This window comes from Dromaius novaehollandiae, chromosome 3 (assembly GCF_036370855.1).
Source record: "Dromaius novaehollandiae isolate bDroNov1 chromosome 3, bDroNov1.hap1, whole genome shotgun sequence".
Classification (NCBI taxonomy): domain Eukaryota; kingdom Metazoa; phylum Chordata; class Aves; order Casuariiformes; family Dromaiidae; genus Dromaius; species Dromaius novaehollandiae.
In genome coordinates this window covers 121,754,258-121,771,734 of record NC_088100.1, presented here as the reverse complement: position 1 = coordinate 121,771,734, position 17,477 = coordinate 121,754,258, and the positions used below count along the sequence as shown (strand labels likewise).

Below are 17,477 nucleotides of genomic sequence, written 5' to 3'. Positions count from 1 at the left end.
TCCATCTGAAAAGCATGACTATCTCCTCCTTACTGACTTTGAAGCATTTATTTTGACCCTCTTTTAAAACTGAATACTCGTATTTTTTTCTGGCCTGAAGGCAGCACTGCCTTAGGAACTTCTTATTAGAGATACTACTCTCACTAGCTGCTTCACATGCTTCAGTGTACACGTGACTTCCTAGATGTCGGCCCTGGTTTGGTAGTACACTTACCCACATGCAGAAAGTGAAGCGTGACTGGTTTTGCTGGAGGTAGTCGCACTTAAATACCCTGGTCTGTATTAGTCTTACCAAGCTCCTGCCTCAGACTGCTTCTGTTATTTTCTGACAGCTATGGAAACCCCCCAGTGGCTCTCTACCGACTGCTTCTGCCGCAGAGCGTAGCTGTTTTGATACGGGACGTCCATTTAGTTATAATTAAATGCAAGTCCAGCTTTCAAGTAGCAACAGTCACCCTAATATGTGAGCAAATTATACCCTTTTTTTTTTCCCCCATTAGGAATCCAGCTTTATTATGCAACCTTGCCCTTTGTGGAGGAGGAGCTTCAGAGGAGCCTCTCCAGGGCAGAATGGGGACTGCTGCTTTTCAAGCCCTTTTTTTTTCCGCCATTATCAGCACGTATAGGAGATTGTTCTGCATTGTGCAGAGCTGCTGTGGGCCCACACCTGAAATACTGGCATCACTCGCTCCCTCTCTGAGCAGTATGCTGGCAATTTTGATTTGAAGAATTAGGTTTAGCTTTCACAGAAGATGGCCTGAATGCTATTAGTTACCATAGTAGCACTTGAAATGACTACCTGAAAATAGGTTTATTTTTTTGAGAGGCTCATTTTGTATACCATTTATGGAAAAGTAGGGTAGCTTGTCAAAATACCCAAAGATAATTATTAAAGGATAATAAAATATATTTTTCTATTAGCTGCTTTTCTAAATCATTGAGTGTACTGTATTATTATAATAATAACTCAAGTAATTTAGATTTCTTTGCATTGTCTCTTGGGAACTTTCTAAAACTTTAATCTCATTATTCCTGTGAGTCCTGGAAGATAAGCAAGAGAAGAATACTTGTCAGATTCCCTGCTGACTTAATGAATATAAAACAAAGATATGTAGCCTATCTTCAGATTCAGGTTGTGTTAGATACTGGATTTCTCTGTAAACTGACTGTGTTTGTAAAACAGTCTCCACAAAATCTAAGACTGTATTTAAGCCCTCAGAACAATCCCATTCACTGGATTTTTTCCATTGCTAATTTCTATATTTTTGAATATATATTTTTCCTGGCAACCAAGAACATGAAACCATTTCATAGTTAACTCGGTGTTAGAGAAGGTTTTAAAATAATATTAGTACAGTCAGGAGCATATATGTAGTCAATTTAATCAGGATGCTTTAGATAATAGAGCCCTAATAGCAGTCTTTGTAATGCACTGTAGTGTCCTCAGTAGCTTTGTTACTCTGTGAAGCAGTTTCATTTCCGTAACTTCATTTTCACAATTTATTTGCATTCTGTATAGTCTTTTTTTTATGATTGGTTTTGCATTGTCTTTGGCATAATTGATCTTACAGCCAACCAAAGAACTAGTGGTGAAACTGCTGTTATTTCTCTGCAGGTCAAAGAGATTGTGGCGCAGCACACTAAAGAGTGGTCTGAGATGATCAATACACATAGCACTGAAGAGCAAGAAATCCGTGATTTACACTTGAACCAACAGTGTGAACTACTGAAAAAATTGCTGATTAATGCACATGAACAACAAACCCAGCAGCTAAAATTTTCCCACGACAGGTGAGCAGGGCAGTGATACTTGATAATGAGGTTTTGGCTTATACCTGTATAACATGCTGTGGTTTCCTTGTCGTCTTAGCTGCTGCACTACTGTCAAAGATATTGGGCTGCATGCAAGGTAAAAGGAAAATAAATGATCAGATGTGGGACAGAGAGATGCAGGAATAGGCCTCTTAGCTGGGTTAGATTGTCAGCAGGCAGCGGCTGCAATGAAGCTGCGACAGTTTGCATCAACTGTGGATGTGCTTAGACTTTACTCAGGAACTTGAATTCTGAGGGTGGGGAACTGAGAAGTATTAAACGTGGAAATAAGGTCATAAAAACTTTAGCCAACAGGTTGCAGGGTAAGATACTTCAGAACAATGTGTTGTTTAGTAAGTGCTGGGAATACAGGAGATGCTGCATGACGCTACCTTGGTGTTGCTTTTGTAATTAACCACACTGCCCATTTCAAATTAAATGAAATCGAGATACACTTACTAGCCACAGCGTTAAAAATGTTAGTAAATAGTGGGATCCTTATCTTATGCTGTAATCTATTATGTGAAGCAGTCTAAAGGCATATGAATGCAGTATGTGTATATTCTTTATGTGATTGTCTTCAGGATCTTTCCCATAAAAAGCATGGGGGAAAAAGGAATAAATAAGTCACATTTAAAGAAGGAAAATAAGTGACTTTTAAAATTCCTGAGAGAAATAACAGCTTATCTTTGCATCAGAGAGAATAGATCCTGGGACCTTCAAGCTTTCTGTCCAACAGAGAATTGTCCCAGCAAAAGGCTTTAGTGAGCTCATCTTTATGTTAATCTCTGTGTTAACCCACGTATTCAAGTTGTCCTGCAGTACGTATCCAGTCAAACTTAACATTGAAAAATTGCTAAATTATAATACAAATGCATTATTCAAAATATACTAGCCAGAGGAAGGTGCAGTCCTTGGTACTTTGTATCCAGATCATACTGTCTGTATCTACCCAGAGAGATCACATCACCACCTTCTTAACAGTCCTGTTTTCTGTCCTATTTGCAATTCAGTACAATGCTTAGAAGACGTTTTACTAATATATAGCTTTTCCGTGCAATAAGATTTTTTTCTCATGTCTTGAAAATATTTTTGTTTTCATTTCTATACCTATTTTTTATTCTCTTGACTTTGCTAATCTAAAGCCGTCATTATAAGTAGCTCTTATATTTACATGAAGTTTAAGTTTACTTCTTTTTTTTAGCCTTTTTCTCATAGATTTTGTCTTTGGGTTTAGAATTTTTATATCTCTACATTGTTTGAACAGCCCTATATCATTCTTTGTAAATGATTCTTATATTCTTATTAGTGGATCTTGCTTTCTCATTAGAAATCATTTTTGTTCAGTCCATATATTGTTTTAAGAGCTACTGAGGAACAGACCTGAAAATCTGAGTCCTGATAAATAATAAGTACTATTTCTTCTGAGCTGTCCCAGCAGTAACCACCTTCAAAATTCTGTCGTCTTTATTTGCTGCAGTTAGTGCATTTCTGCTTATTCAGGAATTTGTACCTAACCCCCAACTGTGCAGTGTTGAGACTTTCGTGTTTAAAACTATGGCTGGCTAGTTCAGAAGACTTTGGAATGGGAAATGCTGAAATGTGAACAATAATGCCTCAAAGGGACTTTACCCTTTCTTAGTCGTAAACTGTTTTATAGACTACATTGTGTGTAGGAGTGCACGTGTATATGCATTTACCTGTAGATGTGTATGTAGTAGCCAGCTCAGAGAAGTATGGGGAAATGAAGGCTGTATCTGAGAACAGAGTGGCGATGCCTGTGCTGTGAGCACGCTGTGCTTGCCGCGCTCTGTCCGTGAGCTGGGGTAAGGAGGTAGCGCTCAGAGCAGAGGACGCAGTGGCAGTAGAAACATCAGTAATCTAAAATGATGCAGTTTTCTGCTGTAGAGGAAGCAGTTTCCTTCCATGTGTGATGGGAAAGGCAATTACCATATATGGTTTGAGCTTGGTTAAAAACAGAGCAGAAGACAGTAGACACCAATCCAAATCAGAAGCTTGTTATTGAACTCTGAGGGTGTCCCCCCCACCGACTGGCTTGGCCTTGCTGACTTAGAGCTAGTGAGCTTGAAGCCTCTGAGAAACTGGGTGCCCAAGAGTGTTACTTGCAACCATGTGATGTGTTCCAGATTAAATAACATGCATGAGAAAGAAAAATAGCAGTTGTTAAACACAAGCAGAGATTTCAAGAGAGTGATCCGAACATTACCGGTGGCATAAAATAACATGTTAATGCACTTTAATGTCATCTAAGTATACATATGAATTCCCAGGATAGATTTACATGCTTGAAGTTAAGTATTCCTTTAAAAGGCATGTTTGTACAGATTTCAGAGTTGCAGTCAGTATGATACAATGGGAAAGCAGCGGTTAAATCTCCCAGTTTGCATGCCACCAGGGGAGCAGGGGCTGAGTATCACACTCAACGTGAAGTCCCACGTCAGGCAGTTTGGAAGCAAACTGGTATTAGAAGTTTGGCCCAGTCTTTGAGAAGTGCTGTTGTAAAAACAAAGAGTGATTCCTGCAAATGCTTCTTGACGCTTTTAAAAGGTAGAGTTTTTCATTTCTTCTATAAAAAGTATCTTTCATTTCTTGAAACAGTGAAAAACAACTCCACCCAGAAAGATCCCTCAGCAGTACTATTCAGAGCTGGAGTACAGCTGCCAGGATGGAGAAGCACCTGTATGTCGATAGGTGTTGGCTGATCTAGCCATAGATGTGACCCAAGCCTCATTTTGCAGTCATGCAAAGTCTGACGCAGAAGAGGACTAGTCCTCCTATCTCCTTTCACTCTAAAATTATGCCTATTACAAATACATTCAATCAGTTTAAATACCAACACGTAACTTTTTTATACCCTCTAGCACAGTTAAAAAAAAAAAAATTATTCCACTGCAGCTTTTCAGATAATGTACTTGAAAATTACTTGAAACTCAGTATAGCAAATAAAAGCTTTTATTTGGAGAAGAGACAGTTAGAATAAAATGTGCTCTTGCTAGAACATTGTTCAGAACTCCATCTCATTTTTGCTGTAATACCACTGCTTTTAAATCTGTATTTGGGAAATGAGACTTAAGAAGTCTTGGTGGAAAGAAGGGCTGCATTTCTTTAATAAAATTTTTAAAATATGGAAAATGGCACAAAGTTTCCTCGTGCTACTTAATGGTTAATGCCTTTTACAGATTAAAGAATATTTTAAAAATTAAATAACATTTCATTAAATTAAGCACTGTGCTCTGTGCCATACCCCTCATCTTCTGTGCCTGCAGAATTTTTGAATTTTGAGTTAATAATTACAATTTTTTTTAGCACTGTTCTTAAGATCAGATCCAGACAAGGAGACTGAGTGAGGCACTGCTTTGTCTTGTGATGGGAAACTTCTATATGTTTATCCTGTACAGAGGACTTCAGAGTCAGTTATTCATTCTTTAGTTTCCATACCTAATTCCCATTTAAATGAGCACTTAAGATCAGGAGCTACAAGAACCGGAGTGCTAAGCAGGCAGAAAGCAAGAGCTAGCCTTCAGGAAAGGGCCTTTGGGGAGCTTAGCTGCCTTATGCAGAGGCAAGAAAAGGCTTCTACTCACAATTAATAAGCTGTTTCTGAAGGTCAGCATGTGTGTTGTTACTCCCAGCAGCGAATCATGATCTCTTTTTCTTTGTAAAACAATGGGATGCTTATTTACCTATTTTCTGTTTTCCTACTGTACTAGCTGAAACACTGGAGAAGTTTTCTGCCTCCTGAGTCAAACCATACTATTCAGGTCATTGCCCATGGAAGGCAATTGCCACCCTTCTGTTAAAGGTATCTGGTTTCTCAGAGAAGACCACAAGGTTCCCTGGGCCGGAAGGAGAAAGCAGGCATGAGTCTGACCGTGGTCTAAAACTTAGGGCTCTTTCCAATCCCAGAAGTAAAAGTCTTACCAGGAAGTCTGTCCACTCATGCCACGACTAGCAAGTATTATTATTATTCATATTGCAGTCATGTTCTGAGTACAGGTTTTGTAAATTTATTAGGCAGTTTTAAAAGGCAAGTCGCATTTTCTGAATGGCTGGTAGTAGCTTATATTCAGACAAATCTTATGTACTAGAGAGAAAAGAGTATTTTATAGCCTGCTTATTCAAAGTTTGAAATGCTTAAAACTGTTCTTTCAAATTATATTCTGTAGCACATATTGAGATTTCTGAATCCTTGCTCAAATTGCAAACAGTCTTCCCAAAGGAAGACAATCTTCATACTGTTTATTCTTTCCTCTTCCTTAATGCTTCCAGGACAATATAAGCTACAGTGTAGAGTAATATCAATAAACGAACAGCAACAGTGATTGAATCTTAGATATTAATGATTTTGTTCGGTTTTGCCTAGGGAAAGCAAGGAAATGCGTGCCAACCAGGCTAAAATATCTATGGAAAACAGCAAAGCCATAAGCCAGGATAAATCTATCAAAAACAAAGCTGAAAGAGAGAGGTAAGTATCAGATCTCTCTTCTTGAGATAGCGTCTCACAGGCTGATTGACGAATTCACCGATTAAATCTACTGAAGCTGTGCCTCTGTGTGTGGAAACATCTTGCATTTCTGTCTAGTGATTGTGCTGAATATATTGTAGATGGCCATTTTACGAAAAATGTTACTTTTCTCAGTTTTATCCCTTTAATAAACGTAATGCCCTCATCAGGCAAATGAAAGGAGGCTTGCTTACTTATCAGCTATGACACTGGCTGATGTAGGACTAGTCACACTACTAAATAGAAGTACATCTGGAAGAGTTAATGATTGGGGTGTTAGTTTTATTTGGAGATTCTTTTTTTCTTCTTCTTCAACTGCTGGCATTATGTCTTTTTACTGTTGCTTTTTTAGTGAAAAGAGGGATCTAAGATTTGGTTCTAGCTGGAGTTAGAGGAACTAGGCACTTAGCACCACTAAAAACACAGGCGGTGGTGCCAGTGAAAGGTTTTCTCTCTCATCTATTGAATAACAGGGAAGAGAGATGGAACAGAAAAAAGGGGTGCTAAAAGTGATGATAATAAACAGAGAGGGTGATGAAGGAGATAGGAGAAGCAGGAGATGTGCTTAACAACAGCACACTTGCTGATTCTCCACTCCTCAACTGAACCACCATTGGCATTGGAAACTTGGCCAACATCCCGTGCCTGCAAACCACGGGCACTGCTGCACTTGCAAAAGTGGGCTATTCGCTGCACATTTGAGGAAGTCATCCTTGATTGACTTGAGAGACTAGAGAGACACTTTTCAGTACCAGCTACTCAGATTTTTTGGAGGATTGGATCTGCATTATAGCTATTTAAATTTCTTCCATTTATTCTAAAAGTTTCCAAATAAATAGGTAGAAGCAGAGTCTACACAGTGATGTCTCTTGAGCCTTCAGGGTTTCCCTTTGACTTTGGGCTTGTCATTTGGCTTATTCTTTCTTCTTTCCGTTGCCTCCTCTGCACTGGGCTGCTTTCGTCCAGAGGCGTGAATATGTTGCTACTGAGTTAACTCCCTTGCGTGTTACCAACTCCTAGCACATGAGGGAGATGAGAGCTGTCAGAGGCCTTGGTAACTTACACGGGTATGCTTAGTTTACAGAAGACCCCCATTAATGACACTGAGATAAATCTGTTCCTATATTTGAAAGCAGTCTGAAGGCAAATCTGCTTTTCAGGCTTTGTGATTAGTCTGATTCAGCTCTTTGAACTATTTTTGGTGTATTTCGTGACAGAAATCCTAATGAGAGAAAATTGGCAGTTAGGTCTTTTATGTAAATATTAATTATATATGAATTTTTTTGTTTAAATAATAACTTTAAAAATTTCACAGTATTGGTGACTTTACTTGTGATCATCAGGTGATTTTTCCATGACCACTATTAAGAGATGTAGCATTTTTACTAAAATAAATCTGGAGTGCAACATAAAGGAATTAAATAAATTTTTAAGTTATATCTGCCACTGTTGAGTAAGGGACAAATCAAACTTCACTCACAACAATTTTGGTCTCTTTTTCAAGCCTTCATAGTGTCAAAGGTGCTTGGAAACATTTAAGTGTAAAGACCCACAGCTAGAAGAGTGTACAGTTTGCCATTAGTCCCACTTGGTACAGATAATCAGAAACCAAAATATACTCTGTGAGTTTGTCCATGAAAACTTATTGCAAAAAGAAAAAGGCATCAATAAAAAGAATCACAATGTTTTTTGGGTTTTTTTTTTTTTTTAGGCGAGTCAGAGAACTGAACAGCAGCAACACAAAAAAGTTCCTGGAAGAGAGAAAAAGGGTAACTATAACCTTGACAAAGTCACTAGGCACTATTTCTGGATTTTCATTTTCATTTCTCTGTGTTGAGAATTCAGCTCTAATAAACAAATGAAAGTTTGTCCTTGCTTTGTTCTGCATACTTGTAGTTTAAAAGATCTAAAATATATGTAAGAGGAAACTGTTCTAAATTGACAAATTTACTGTTCCTTTTTATTTATTTACTACTTTTATATAAAATAGATAGCAGATATTAATATAATGTTTTATATTATATATAAAGACTGTGTGATATAACAGGCCTCCTCCCATTTTTTTATAGAGTCCAAAGGAGGCAAGCCAGCTTATATATGTATACGTTTCAATTAAGTATTTATTTTGGTTGTTAATAATGTGTTACATTTCACTGTCATTAGTTTCTCTTCTTTACAGCTGGCAATGAAGCAGTCAAAGGAAATGGATCAATTGAAAAAAGTTCAGCTTGAGCATTTAGAAGTCCTAGAGAAGCAGAATGAGCAGGTATTTTATTTAAAAGGTTTAAAATAAAAGCACTTAGTAAAAACAGTACTCATAATCAGGCTGAGTAGAATGCTTCTAGATATAAGTCATTTTACTGAACTTGGGAAAATGACCTTGTTTGTAATCACTAGTCTGTTTTGGGGAGTTAAAATGAAGAAGTAAAGTGACTAAAATAGTGTTATAAAATCCAGATTAGATTCAAATAAGCATATGAAAGCTTCACCCTTTGACTAGCCAGAGTCTATCCTTTTAGCTCTTCTACCATGCTGATATTGGATAGCTAGATACAACAGTCCTAAAAAAGCCTAGCATATCTTACTTTAATTATTCCCAGAAAGTACCTCAAGAAAATCTGTTTTCTTCATTTTTGAACTTAGGTTTCTGGTGCTGATTGGAAAATAGCAGTGAAGAATGTGCACAGAGTATCTCTGAACTTCAAGAGACATTTTAGTTTGGACTGAACTCTAAAGAAATATAGTAGGACAGGGAGTTTTATCTGTACTAGTACACCCTCTCCTAATTAAAACACATTATTTTCTGCTGGTTTATAAGAATGTTGTTTTTAATTGAAAAGCTACTTAGGAAAGGAAAGGAAAGTTTTAATCTTATTTTTGGTAGGAGCAAGTCTATTTTCTGAGCAGTTCCCTTGCTGAAAGGGTAAGCCAGAGAGCTGTGATAATCACACTGACTTGTAGTATTGCACTTGCACCAATGTAAACTACAAGGGGAATATATCTATCAGTTTAGTGCCATGAGGGAGAGAGGTTGTGGTTAACACCCATCACCTTCAAGGGTTATGCACTTCCTTCTTTGTTATTAAATTTGGGGAACTTGAACACTTTGACAGACATTATGCTATGAATTAAAGTCATCCTGTGGAAGGGGAGGGAAGAGTATGCACGAATCAAATATTTCTGCTATCAGAGGAGACTCCTACAGCCCCGTGAGATGCAGCCTAATTAACTTCTAGGGGGATAGCATGTAGGATCTTGGGCAGCTGCTACTGCTGAGCCAGACCCACCGTGGCTCTCCCTTTCGACCGCTCCAGCTGCCTTTTGGACAACAAACAGGATTTCCTAGCCTGTTCCTCCACATGGTTTCCATAGATGCTGTCTCTGATGTCCAACGCAGATGGGTCTGTCAGTCAGTCGCTCCTGAGCAGCATCCACGTTCAATCAGAAGGCAGAGGGGGGCACCGACGTGAGGCAGTCGGGCTTCAGTGGATCTGTAGGATCACTGCACTGTGACCGACAACTCCCTGCAAACCATGCTGGTTGACAAAAGATGATGGGCATGATCCAAAGACAGGTGTCTTGCTATTGGCTTCAGAGAGCTTTGGATCCAGTGTTCAAAAATACAAGGACAAGAGGGAATGATTAGCGTTGTGCTTCTGACCACAATGCAATAATCACATTATGTCTAGGGAGATAGGCTGCTGTGACAAAAGTGTGAGTCATTAAAGGAGTCACCTCTTGGAGCAATTAGTTACTTCCCTCACCCAGGGTTACGGTCTCCAGTGCTGAGAGCTTATAACTGGCCACATGAGCTTGCTCATAGTCCATCTCAGTGCAGAGAAGAGGTCAGCTTGAATCATCAGTGATTAAATGGAGTAAGATCCATCTATATGCGTGTTATCACTTTTGCCTGGTGGGTGGTGGCCTCCACTGCAGGAGTAGTTGTTAACAGCTTTTTAACCCACTCAGATTTGGTCCATCAAAGCATCTATTTCCACACCTGCTGTATTGAGCACTTGCTTTTAGCCCTAAAAGTGCACCAAGGCAAATTTTTAGCTGTAGTTTGACCACAGAGGGTGCTGACTCACTCTTCTAAGAAGTCTTTGGAGATCAGTAGTACAGGTGACGCCGAGCAGATCCTAGTTCATGTACTAGAAGCAGCATAGACTTGTTAGCGAGATGCTACACCCAAGCGAATTAGCTGGGTCTGGTTTCATTGTTATACACATTGATGTATTATAGCTAGTTGGATCAAGACAAAGGTGGTACTTATTCAAGGAACTTTTTGAAGTCTTAATTTTTTTTCTTGATCAAACAAGTGAAGAAGTTTTTCATACAAATATGCAATGTAGAAAAGTAGAGTTATGGATGGAAACAGCCTTCAATGCAAACTGTTATGAATTTAGATTTGTTTTGTTTTATGTATAATTTTTCTTGCATTAATTTTTCAATCTCACTTCAGTTTTCATTCATTTTATTTGCTTCTTGTTGTATTACTCAATTTTGACATTATTATTTTTGTATGAACAGCTTTTGAAATCCTGTCATGCAGTGTCTCAAACACAAGGTAGGATGGATATATAATAAGCAAGCTATTATTTTGGTGTGCTTTCCTTCTAAATTAAATCATTATCATTGGAGCTCTCCTTGTAAATGCAACCATTGGGAAGTACCATTGACATAGTGAACACAATGTTAATCATGTTTGCACACAAATATTTGAGTCTGACACTATATTAACAGTATTTTATGCTTTAGCGTCTCAGATCCAGATGCATATGAACAGCAATGTGGATAGGAAATATTTGGAGATTAACTTGTATTGTACATTACCTGTCGTTGCTAGAAGATATGCTTAGAATTCTAAACCCTGTCTGTGAGAAGTGTCTATTGATCTAAGGAAACCATTTTAGTGTTAACATACATATGATTAACTGCTAATGCTGATAGACAGACAAAGCATTTCCACATATATTATTATGGTAATAAAATAAGTAATGCCACACTAAAAATAGCAAAATCTAGAATGGATAGCTAGAAATAGCTTCTTAGTGTCTAAAGAAGAGTGGCTTCCAGCACTTTAAAATTCAGTTTACAGACATATTACAAGGTATGGTAATTATACTTACTGTGTGGCTGTGCTGTTATGTCTTCCTAATAATCACCACTTATAAGAAGTCTTTATTAACCCCTTGTCTTATGAAGGGTGCTAATTGTATTAGGCTTGAACATCCAATTGCACAGTATTGCCTGATCCAAATTATTTTCTTGAATTGGTAACATACTTACATCTTGCACCACTGAGTCTGACTGCCCCTATTTTAAAGACATTTATTTACAGATATATAATGAGGAAAAAAGGCATTCATTAGGATAGAAAAATAATACTTATATTCTTCTTTTAATGCATATGGTTCTTGGCCTGCCTCAGATCGCACTAGAGAGCAAGTGTCTTGAGAGCTAAGTCCATTAGTTGCCACTACCTTCATGAATTCACTGCAGCTCCACCACTGCCTCCACAAAGCTCACCTTCAAGTATTCTGCTGGTGTGCTCGCGTCAGCTCGTGCGCTGTCTGACCCTGACCGTAAACTAGTGAAAATGGGCATCCTGATGCTATGCTAATGTGTTCTTTGAAACCAAGTTAACTTTAAAATATTTCCATGCGGTATGTGCTAGCTTGCAGAATATTTATAGGACGCTATGTGCCGGTGTTCAAGTCACAAGCCTAAAACGTAAAACGTGTGAGTCACTAAGAAGCAAACAAAGGGGCTTTGTTTTATCTGGAATTTCATTTCACATACAGGCAAAATCCAGCCAACATTTCAGAAGAGGTCGTACATATTGATTTATTTATTATGTTTCCATATTTTCATGTTAAAATTATTTCTTCATTACTTTCAAGCTTTTAACTCATTTAAATGGAGAGTGTTGATTAATTTTTAATCATATTTATGACAGTTGCTTTGCTATTATCATAATTACTTTTTTTCCCCAAGATGATGATGATTATGAAAGTACAGGACTAGATTTTTCAAGAAGGCACTTTTATCACATATGCACAAACCCACATTTACCTTTCAAAATGAATAACTGTGCATCTCATTACTTTAGATCTACATTTGTCTGTTTTTGCATATGCAAGTATGTTTGCACATCCAGAATAGGTGACTCTTTAAGTAGGAGCTTCTGTAACAAAGTTCCCTGTCTAAGCAACCTTTACAACTTTTCAACAAACGTAGTTCACACGGATCAAGTCCAGTAACCATTCTTCCATTTATGACAGATATAGACCAGTAAAGCAGTTACGCCAAAGAAAAGATTAGCTTGGTTTTCCCCTTCCTAAGCCTTCCCTAATCCATGGAAGTTTGGTTGTAAAGATCAAGTTATTCAGAGTTCTTTGGGTAATGGATTTAAATGAATTCTCAAATTGAGAGCCCTCAAAGAAAATGAAGAGCTGGTGTCTCCCAGTTCCTTTAAATTGCAAAATTTCAAACCAAATCGCAAATTCGAATCCATACCTGAGCCAAAGGAGGAGTAAGAGTGTGTGCATGGAGGGGAAAGAGCGGTGGGGGGAAGAGGGAGAGGGAAAGAGGGAAGAAAGGAAAGCCACCCCAAAGCCAGACATTCCCAGGCCAGGTACCATTCGTATTTAGTTCTTTAACTCTGCTTGCAAAACCTGAGGCACCTGGAGTTTATAGCAAGATCTGGCATAAATGCATTGCTGTATTCTGCACAACATGTTTGGATACAGTTTCAGGTGGATTCAGCATGTGTAGTCCCAAGGAGAACATGTAGCAACAGTCTAACCTTGAGGTGAAAAACACCACATCGGCAGTCGTAGGAGATGGTTAGGATCGCCAGGCCAGATGAAGATTATTTTTAAAGATCTCTCTTGCCTACTGCAAGGAAGATGGTCCACGGAGTGATTTTCGTCATTCATTGTCTTCCTGGAAAGAGATGGGTCCAGATTGTAGGTCAACTCTCTGAATGTCTCAGGACATAACACCTCCCAGCACTAACACAGTGGGGATCTAGCATATATTCTCAAAGCCATCTCTGTATCAGGGGAAGTAGTTGAGTCAGCATCTGCCTAATTTTCTTCACAAAAATTGGAGCTTGTGTGTTTTACTATATGCTTCTTCAGAATGTTGACTCATTTATCTTGGAATAGGATCAAAAATGTTTTCCAAGAATTTGTAAACATTAAGAACTCCATCTGAGTTTGAAAACACAAGGGCATTTGGGGGGTTAAGCATAATGTGATTACATATATCTTCAGTGTGTTTTGCCTATATTTCACTCATACACTATCATATAAAAAACTGTGCTTCGCTTTGAACACAAGGTCTAATGCAATACTTCACGTGGTTATTTTGGATTGCAGGCAAAGGAGATGCAGCAGATGGTGAAGCTGGAAGCAGAGATGGATCGCAGGCCAGCAACAGTGGTCTAAAGCCTCAACTTGCAAATTGAAGTTAGAGAACACAGCATCCTTCAAAAGAGAGCAAAATTCACACTATTGTTGCTGAGGTTGAAAAGTGGGCTTTTTTCTTTTCTTTTTTTTTTAATATATGAAGTGTAGCTATGGACCACAGAGTGTTAAGGTTTGCATATTTCTTTTTTTTAACACTGGGCACAGAATTTCCTATGTTGGATTTCCATAATAAGAATTTTCGTTGTTCAGAAAAACACTGATCAGAAGATGAACACAGTTTTCAAACCCGGTCCTGTATTCCCTTCTCTATCTCAACAGGCAGTTTGCCTGCATCAGAATTATACAATCAGATCCTTGAAACACAACAGATATTTTTAACATCATCTAAAATGGTAACAAAACTGTAGTCGTGTTATTTACCATTTGTATTCTCATGTGTGATATACTGTGTAGAGACCTCATGCTACGACATCCTGACCAGTCACAACTCATCAGTTGCTTGGCACCTGACAACATCAAGCCCGTTGAACTGGATCTTCTGCTAAGTCACAGTAATAATATGGTCCTGATCAGTTTAGTAAGGAGTTAAGTTTGGGCAATTTTTAATTATACTTCAAAGTATTTTTCAGGCAGCAGACAGTAAGCTGTTGAAAATTAACTACCTGTACTCAAAAGTACAGTATCTACGGTCATCGGGCAAGTTCATGACCTGTAACACTAGCTTGACAGGATATTTTTGCATTCAGATGATGTCATTCACAAGTGCCATATCAACTCTATCATGTCTGAAAGAGGCTAATATCCTGTAAAAGTTACTGAAATGGTTAGCATGAGGGAAGTGCAGTGTATTTGTGCCAAAATTGCTCAGTGCTCTAAGGAATTATGTATTAGGCACTTTAAGAAAAGTTTACATCATACATTGCTTGTATAGAAATTGCATTTTGATCCTATTGCTGCAGGTCCCCAATATTACAGTTCATTGTAACTTAAAGATTGTTTAAATGGCTTTTGGCAAAAAGTTTGTAACTGTGAAAATGTAAAAAGTATTTATACACTTCAGAATCACGATATTGTAGAAAAATCACATATATGTTGCCACGTGGTAAGATTAGTAAGCAGAAATACTACGAGTAAGTTTGCATGTGATAACAAATGCCAGTAAGACTGTAATGCCTACTATATGACCACAGTCATTCTGCTAGCCAGTAAATACTGAATAAATGTATGGCACAGAATATTGTTTGATTACTTACAAAGACTTTTAGCATAAAAAGGTCTCTATATATATGTGTGTACATTAATTCCGTGGGCATTCTTGATACTTCTAGTAAAAGAAAGTACATAACTAATTTAATTTTACACAGAAGTATTTATGCAGATTTTCAGAATTTCATATCAGGAATAACCTTTTTATGTCCATTAGATATAAAAACAATTTGCTATGTGTTAATTTGCATGTTTCTAAAGCTTGCTGTAGTTATATTGCAAAACAATGCATGTAAGCATTCTGCTTGGAATTTGTCCATGCTGCCAATACAAAGACGACTGCATGGAAAACTGGTAGTTTAGAACAAATCAGATTACTGATTTCAATGTACTAAGCACCAATTAAGTTGTTGTATATGCTTGTACAAATGAATTCTACCTATTCCTATAAACAAATTAAATGAAAAGAGATAGTTATGTTATTGTCAGTCCTGAGATGAAACTTTCAACTTCTCTAATAAAAATCTTGAAAATCCAAGAACTGTAGTTGTCACTGTAGTCAATTATATAGGGTCGTGGTGTTATTACTTAAGAATTTTTAACAAGTTGTAAAGTATTTCCTGTAAAAATGCATATAGTGTAAATACATTTATATTACAGCTTATCATTCAAAGGAGTCTGATTTCATTTGTTTTAAGTGATAGCAGAATTGTGCAGTGTTGATCCTTGCAGCACTACAAGACAGCCCGAGTGCAGTATAGCACTGCCTTGGGAATCCACCTAAGGCAGAAGTCGGTATAGTATTTAGGTGTATAACGTGGGATTTAAACAGACTTGCGGGGCCTGTTCTCAAAGCTGTAAACAGACGACTCCTGCTCTGATGCCACTGAGCCCTTGGGAGCACCTCCATCCAGCTCCTTATTAGCCTTAATATTTTAAAGACAAGTTCTGTTTCTGTACATGCACTGAACCACCTCGCCTGCCCTCCGAGCTTGGTTTTTCCTCTTCCAGAGTGCTTGAAGGAGCTGGTAGCAGCAGCATTTGTGAAGCATGCTTGACAGGATCTGGCATTTCAAAAAAGCAGGGATTTTTGCTTTCAAAAACAATGTTTTAATTAAAAAATAAATAATCCTTTAAAATGCAGCTGCTGGAGACAGTGCAGTTTTACAATGGCCTACCACAATGTTTTCTAGCCTAGTAAGAAGTATATGACAGAGACCAAGCTACTAAATCCTGTCTGATATGAGAGACAGAGCAAGGGCATATGTTCTGGGCTAGGGAGGGAACGGGGCCTGCTGAAGCACTGAGCGTTACTAGTTTTCCCAGGCTCAGGTACCACCTCGCTGGAAAGCAGAGCCCTCCCTGTCGCACAGTCAGCTGCAAATGGAAGGCCTGGTTCCCTCGCGGAGGAAAAGCAAATCTGCTTGTACTGCCTCCCTGTAGAGTGTGCTATATGCGTTGGGGTATAAGCTGGTTTTGGAGGGGAAGGGAATAACATCCATAGTCTCTTTATGAGCGTGTGCTCACGGCTCAGCCGAGAACTAGGGATTTATTGAGCCAGAGAGAGAGAGTGCTGCTGCGACGCCGTGGAGCCGGGCAGCCTCCGCTGCCAGGCTCAGCTCCCAGGCTGGCACCTACTTTGTCCATTGACAGTTTAACGCAAAATGCAGACAGTAATTTGAAATTAAGTGATGAATTTTGTCAAGTGAGTATTCTGAAATGCCTTTTAAGTAGTATTTGATTCAAAAATTATTTGAAGCCTGGCCGCTAATAAGAAGCGGTGAGAATTTCCATTGAGACAAAATAGGCTAATCAATTTGAGCATTAAGACTGAGCTGAAGCCGTTTAAGATGCCATGCTTAGCTGGGGTGATGGATTCCGCTTTGCTGCCATTTCACTGAGGAAAGCAGGAGATTATCCATCTCTTCAGATAAATTCGGCGTGCTCTGACAGGGAGGGCTGTGACACCCCGGCCTCGGGAGCAGCCTGCTAGTCTTTCACTTCCAGTAATTTGGGGAGATTGTCATTAACTCTCTTTTTTTCAAGCAAGGGTCTGTTTAACCCCTGTCTCACTTCCATGCAATCAAGCTTTACTGCTGGAGACCCAAAATACACCTACGAGGCAGACTTCTTTGCAGACTCCGTGCGCTGTTGCCCGCAGGCTGCCAGTTCTTGAGACCAATTCTTCTGGTAGAGAAGGATAAATGTGGCTGTTTGGTTTGGGAATGGCCGCCGGAGCTGGAGGCTTTCTCAGTTGCGCTGGACGGGCAGTAGGTGCCAGGGTCGGGGCTGTGGGTCAGGCTTTCCGAAGGCAGCAGACTGCAAGCAAAACTCACCGTCTAACACCTTCCTTAGCCATTTCCTCCAAACTCCTTTTCCTGAACTAGAACTGCGAATTACTAGTAAGTCCGTGCAAAGCCACGTGCTCCAAATAGCTGGTGTTGTTTCGGCTCGCTTATGGAAAGCGTCCTTAATAGGCTCAGTTCCCTGCTGCTCCT

At 38.8% G+C, this 17,477-nt stretch overlaps 1 protein-coding gene across 13 annotated transcripts in view; it reads left to right on the top strand.

Moving 5' to 3' along the window:
* PLCB4 (phospholipase C beta 4) overlaps positions 1–15,520 on the top strand; it is a 216,200-nt gene extending 200,680 nt beyond the window's left edge. For all 13 annotated transcript variants that reach the window (XM_064510009.1, XM_064510012.1, XM_064510003.1 and 10 more), the window contains 6 exons: positions 1,616–1,791; positions 6,197–6,298; positions 8,049–8,106; positions 8,517–8,603; positions 10,868–10,904; positions 13,723–15,520. In XM_064510009.1, coding sequence (XP_064366079.1) covers positions 1,616–1,791; positions 6,197–6,298; positions 8,049–8,106; positions 8,517–8,603; positions 10,868–10,904; positions 13,723–13,811 — 549 coding nt within the window. In that variant the 3' untranslated portion in view covers positions 13,812–15,520. The remainder of the gene's footprint in view (positions 1–1,615; positions 1,792–6,196; positions 6,299–8,048; positions 8,107–8,516; positions 8,604–10,867; positions 10,905–13,722) is intronic.
* Positions 15,521–17,477: the final 1,957 nt, after the last annotated feature.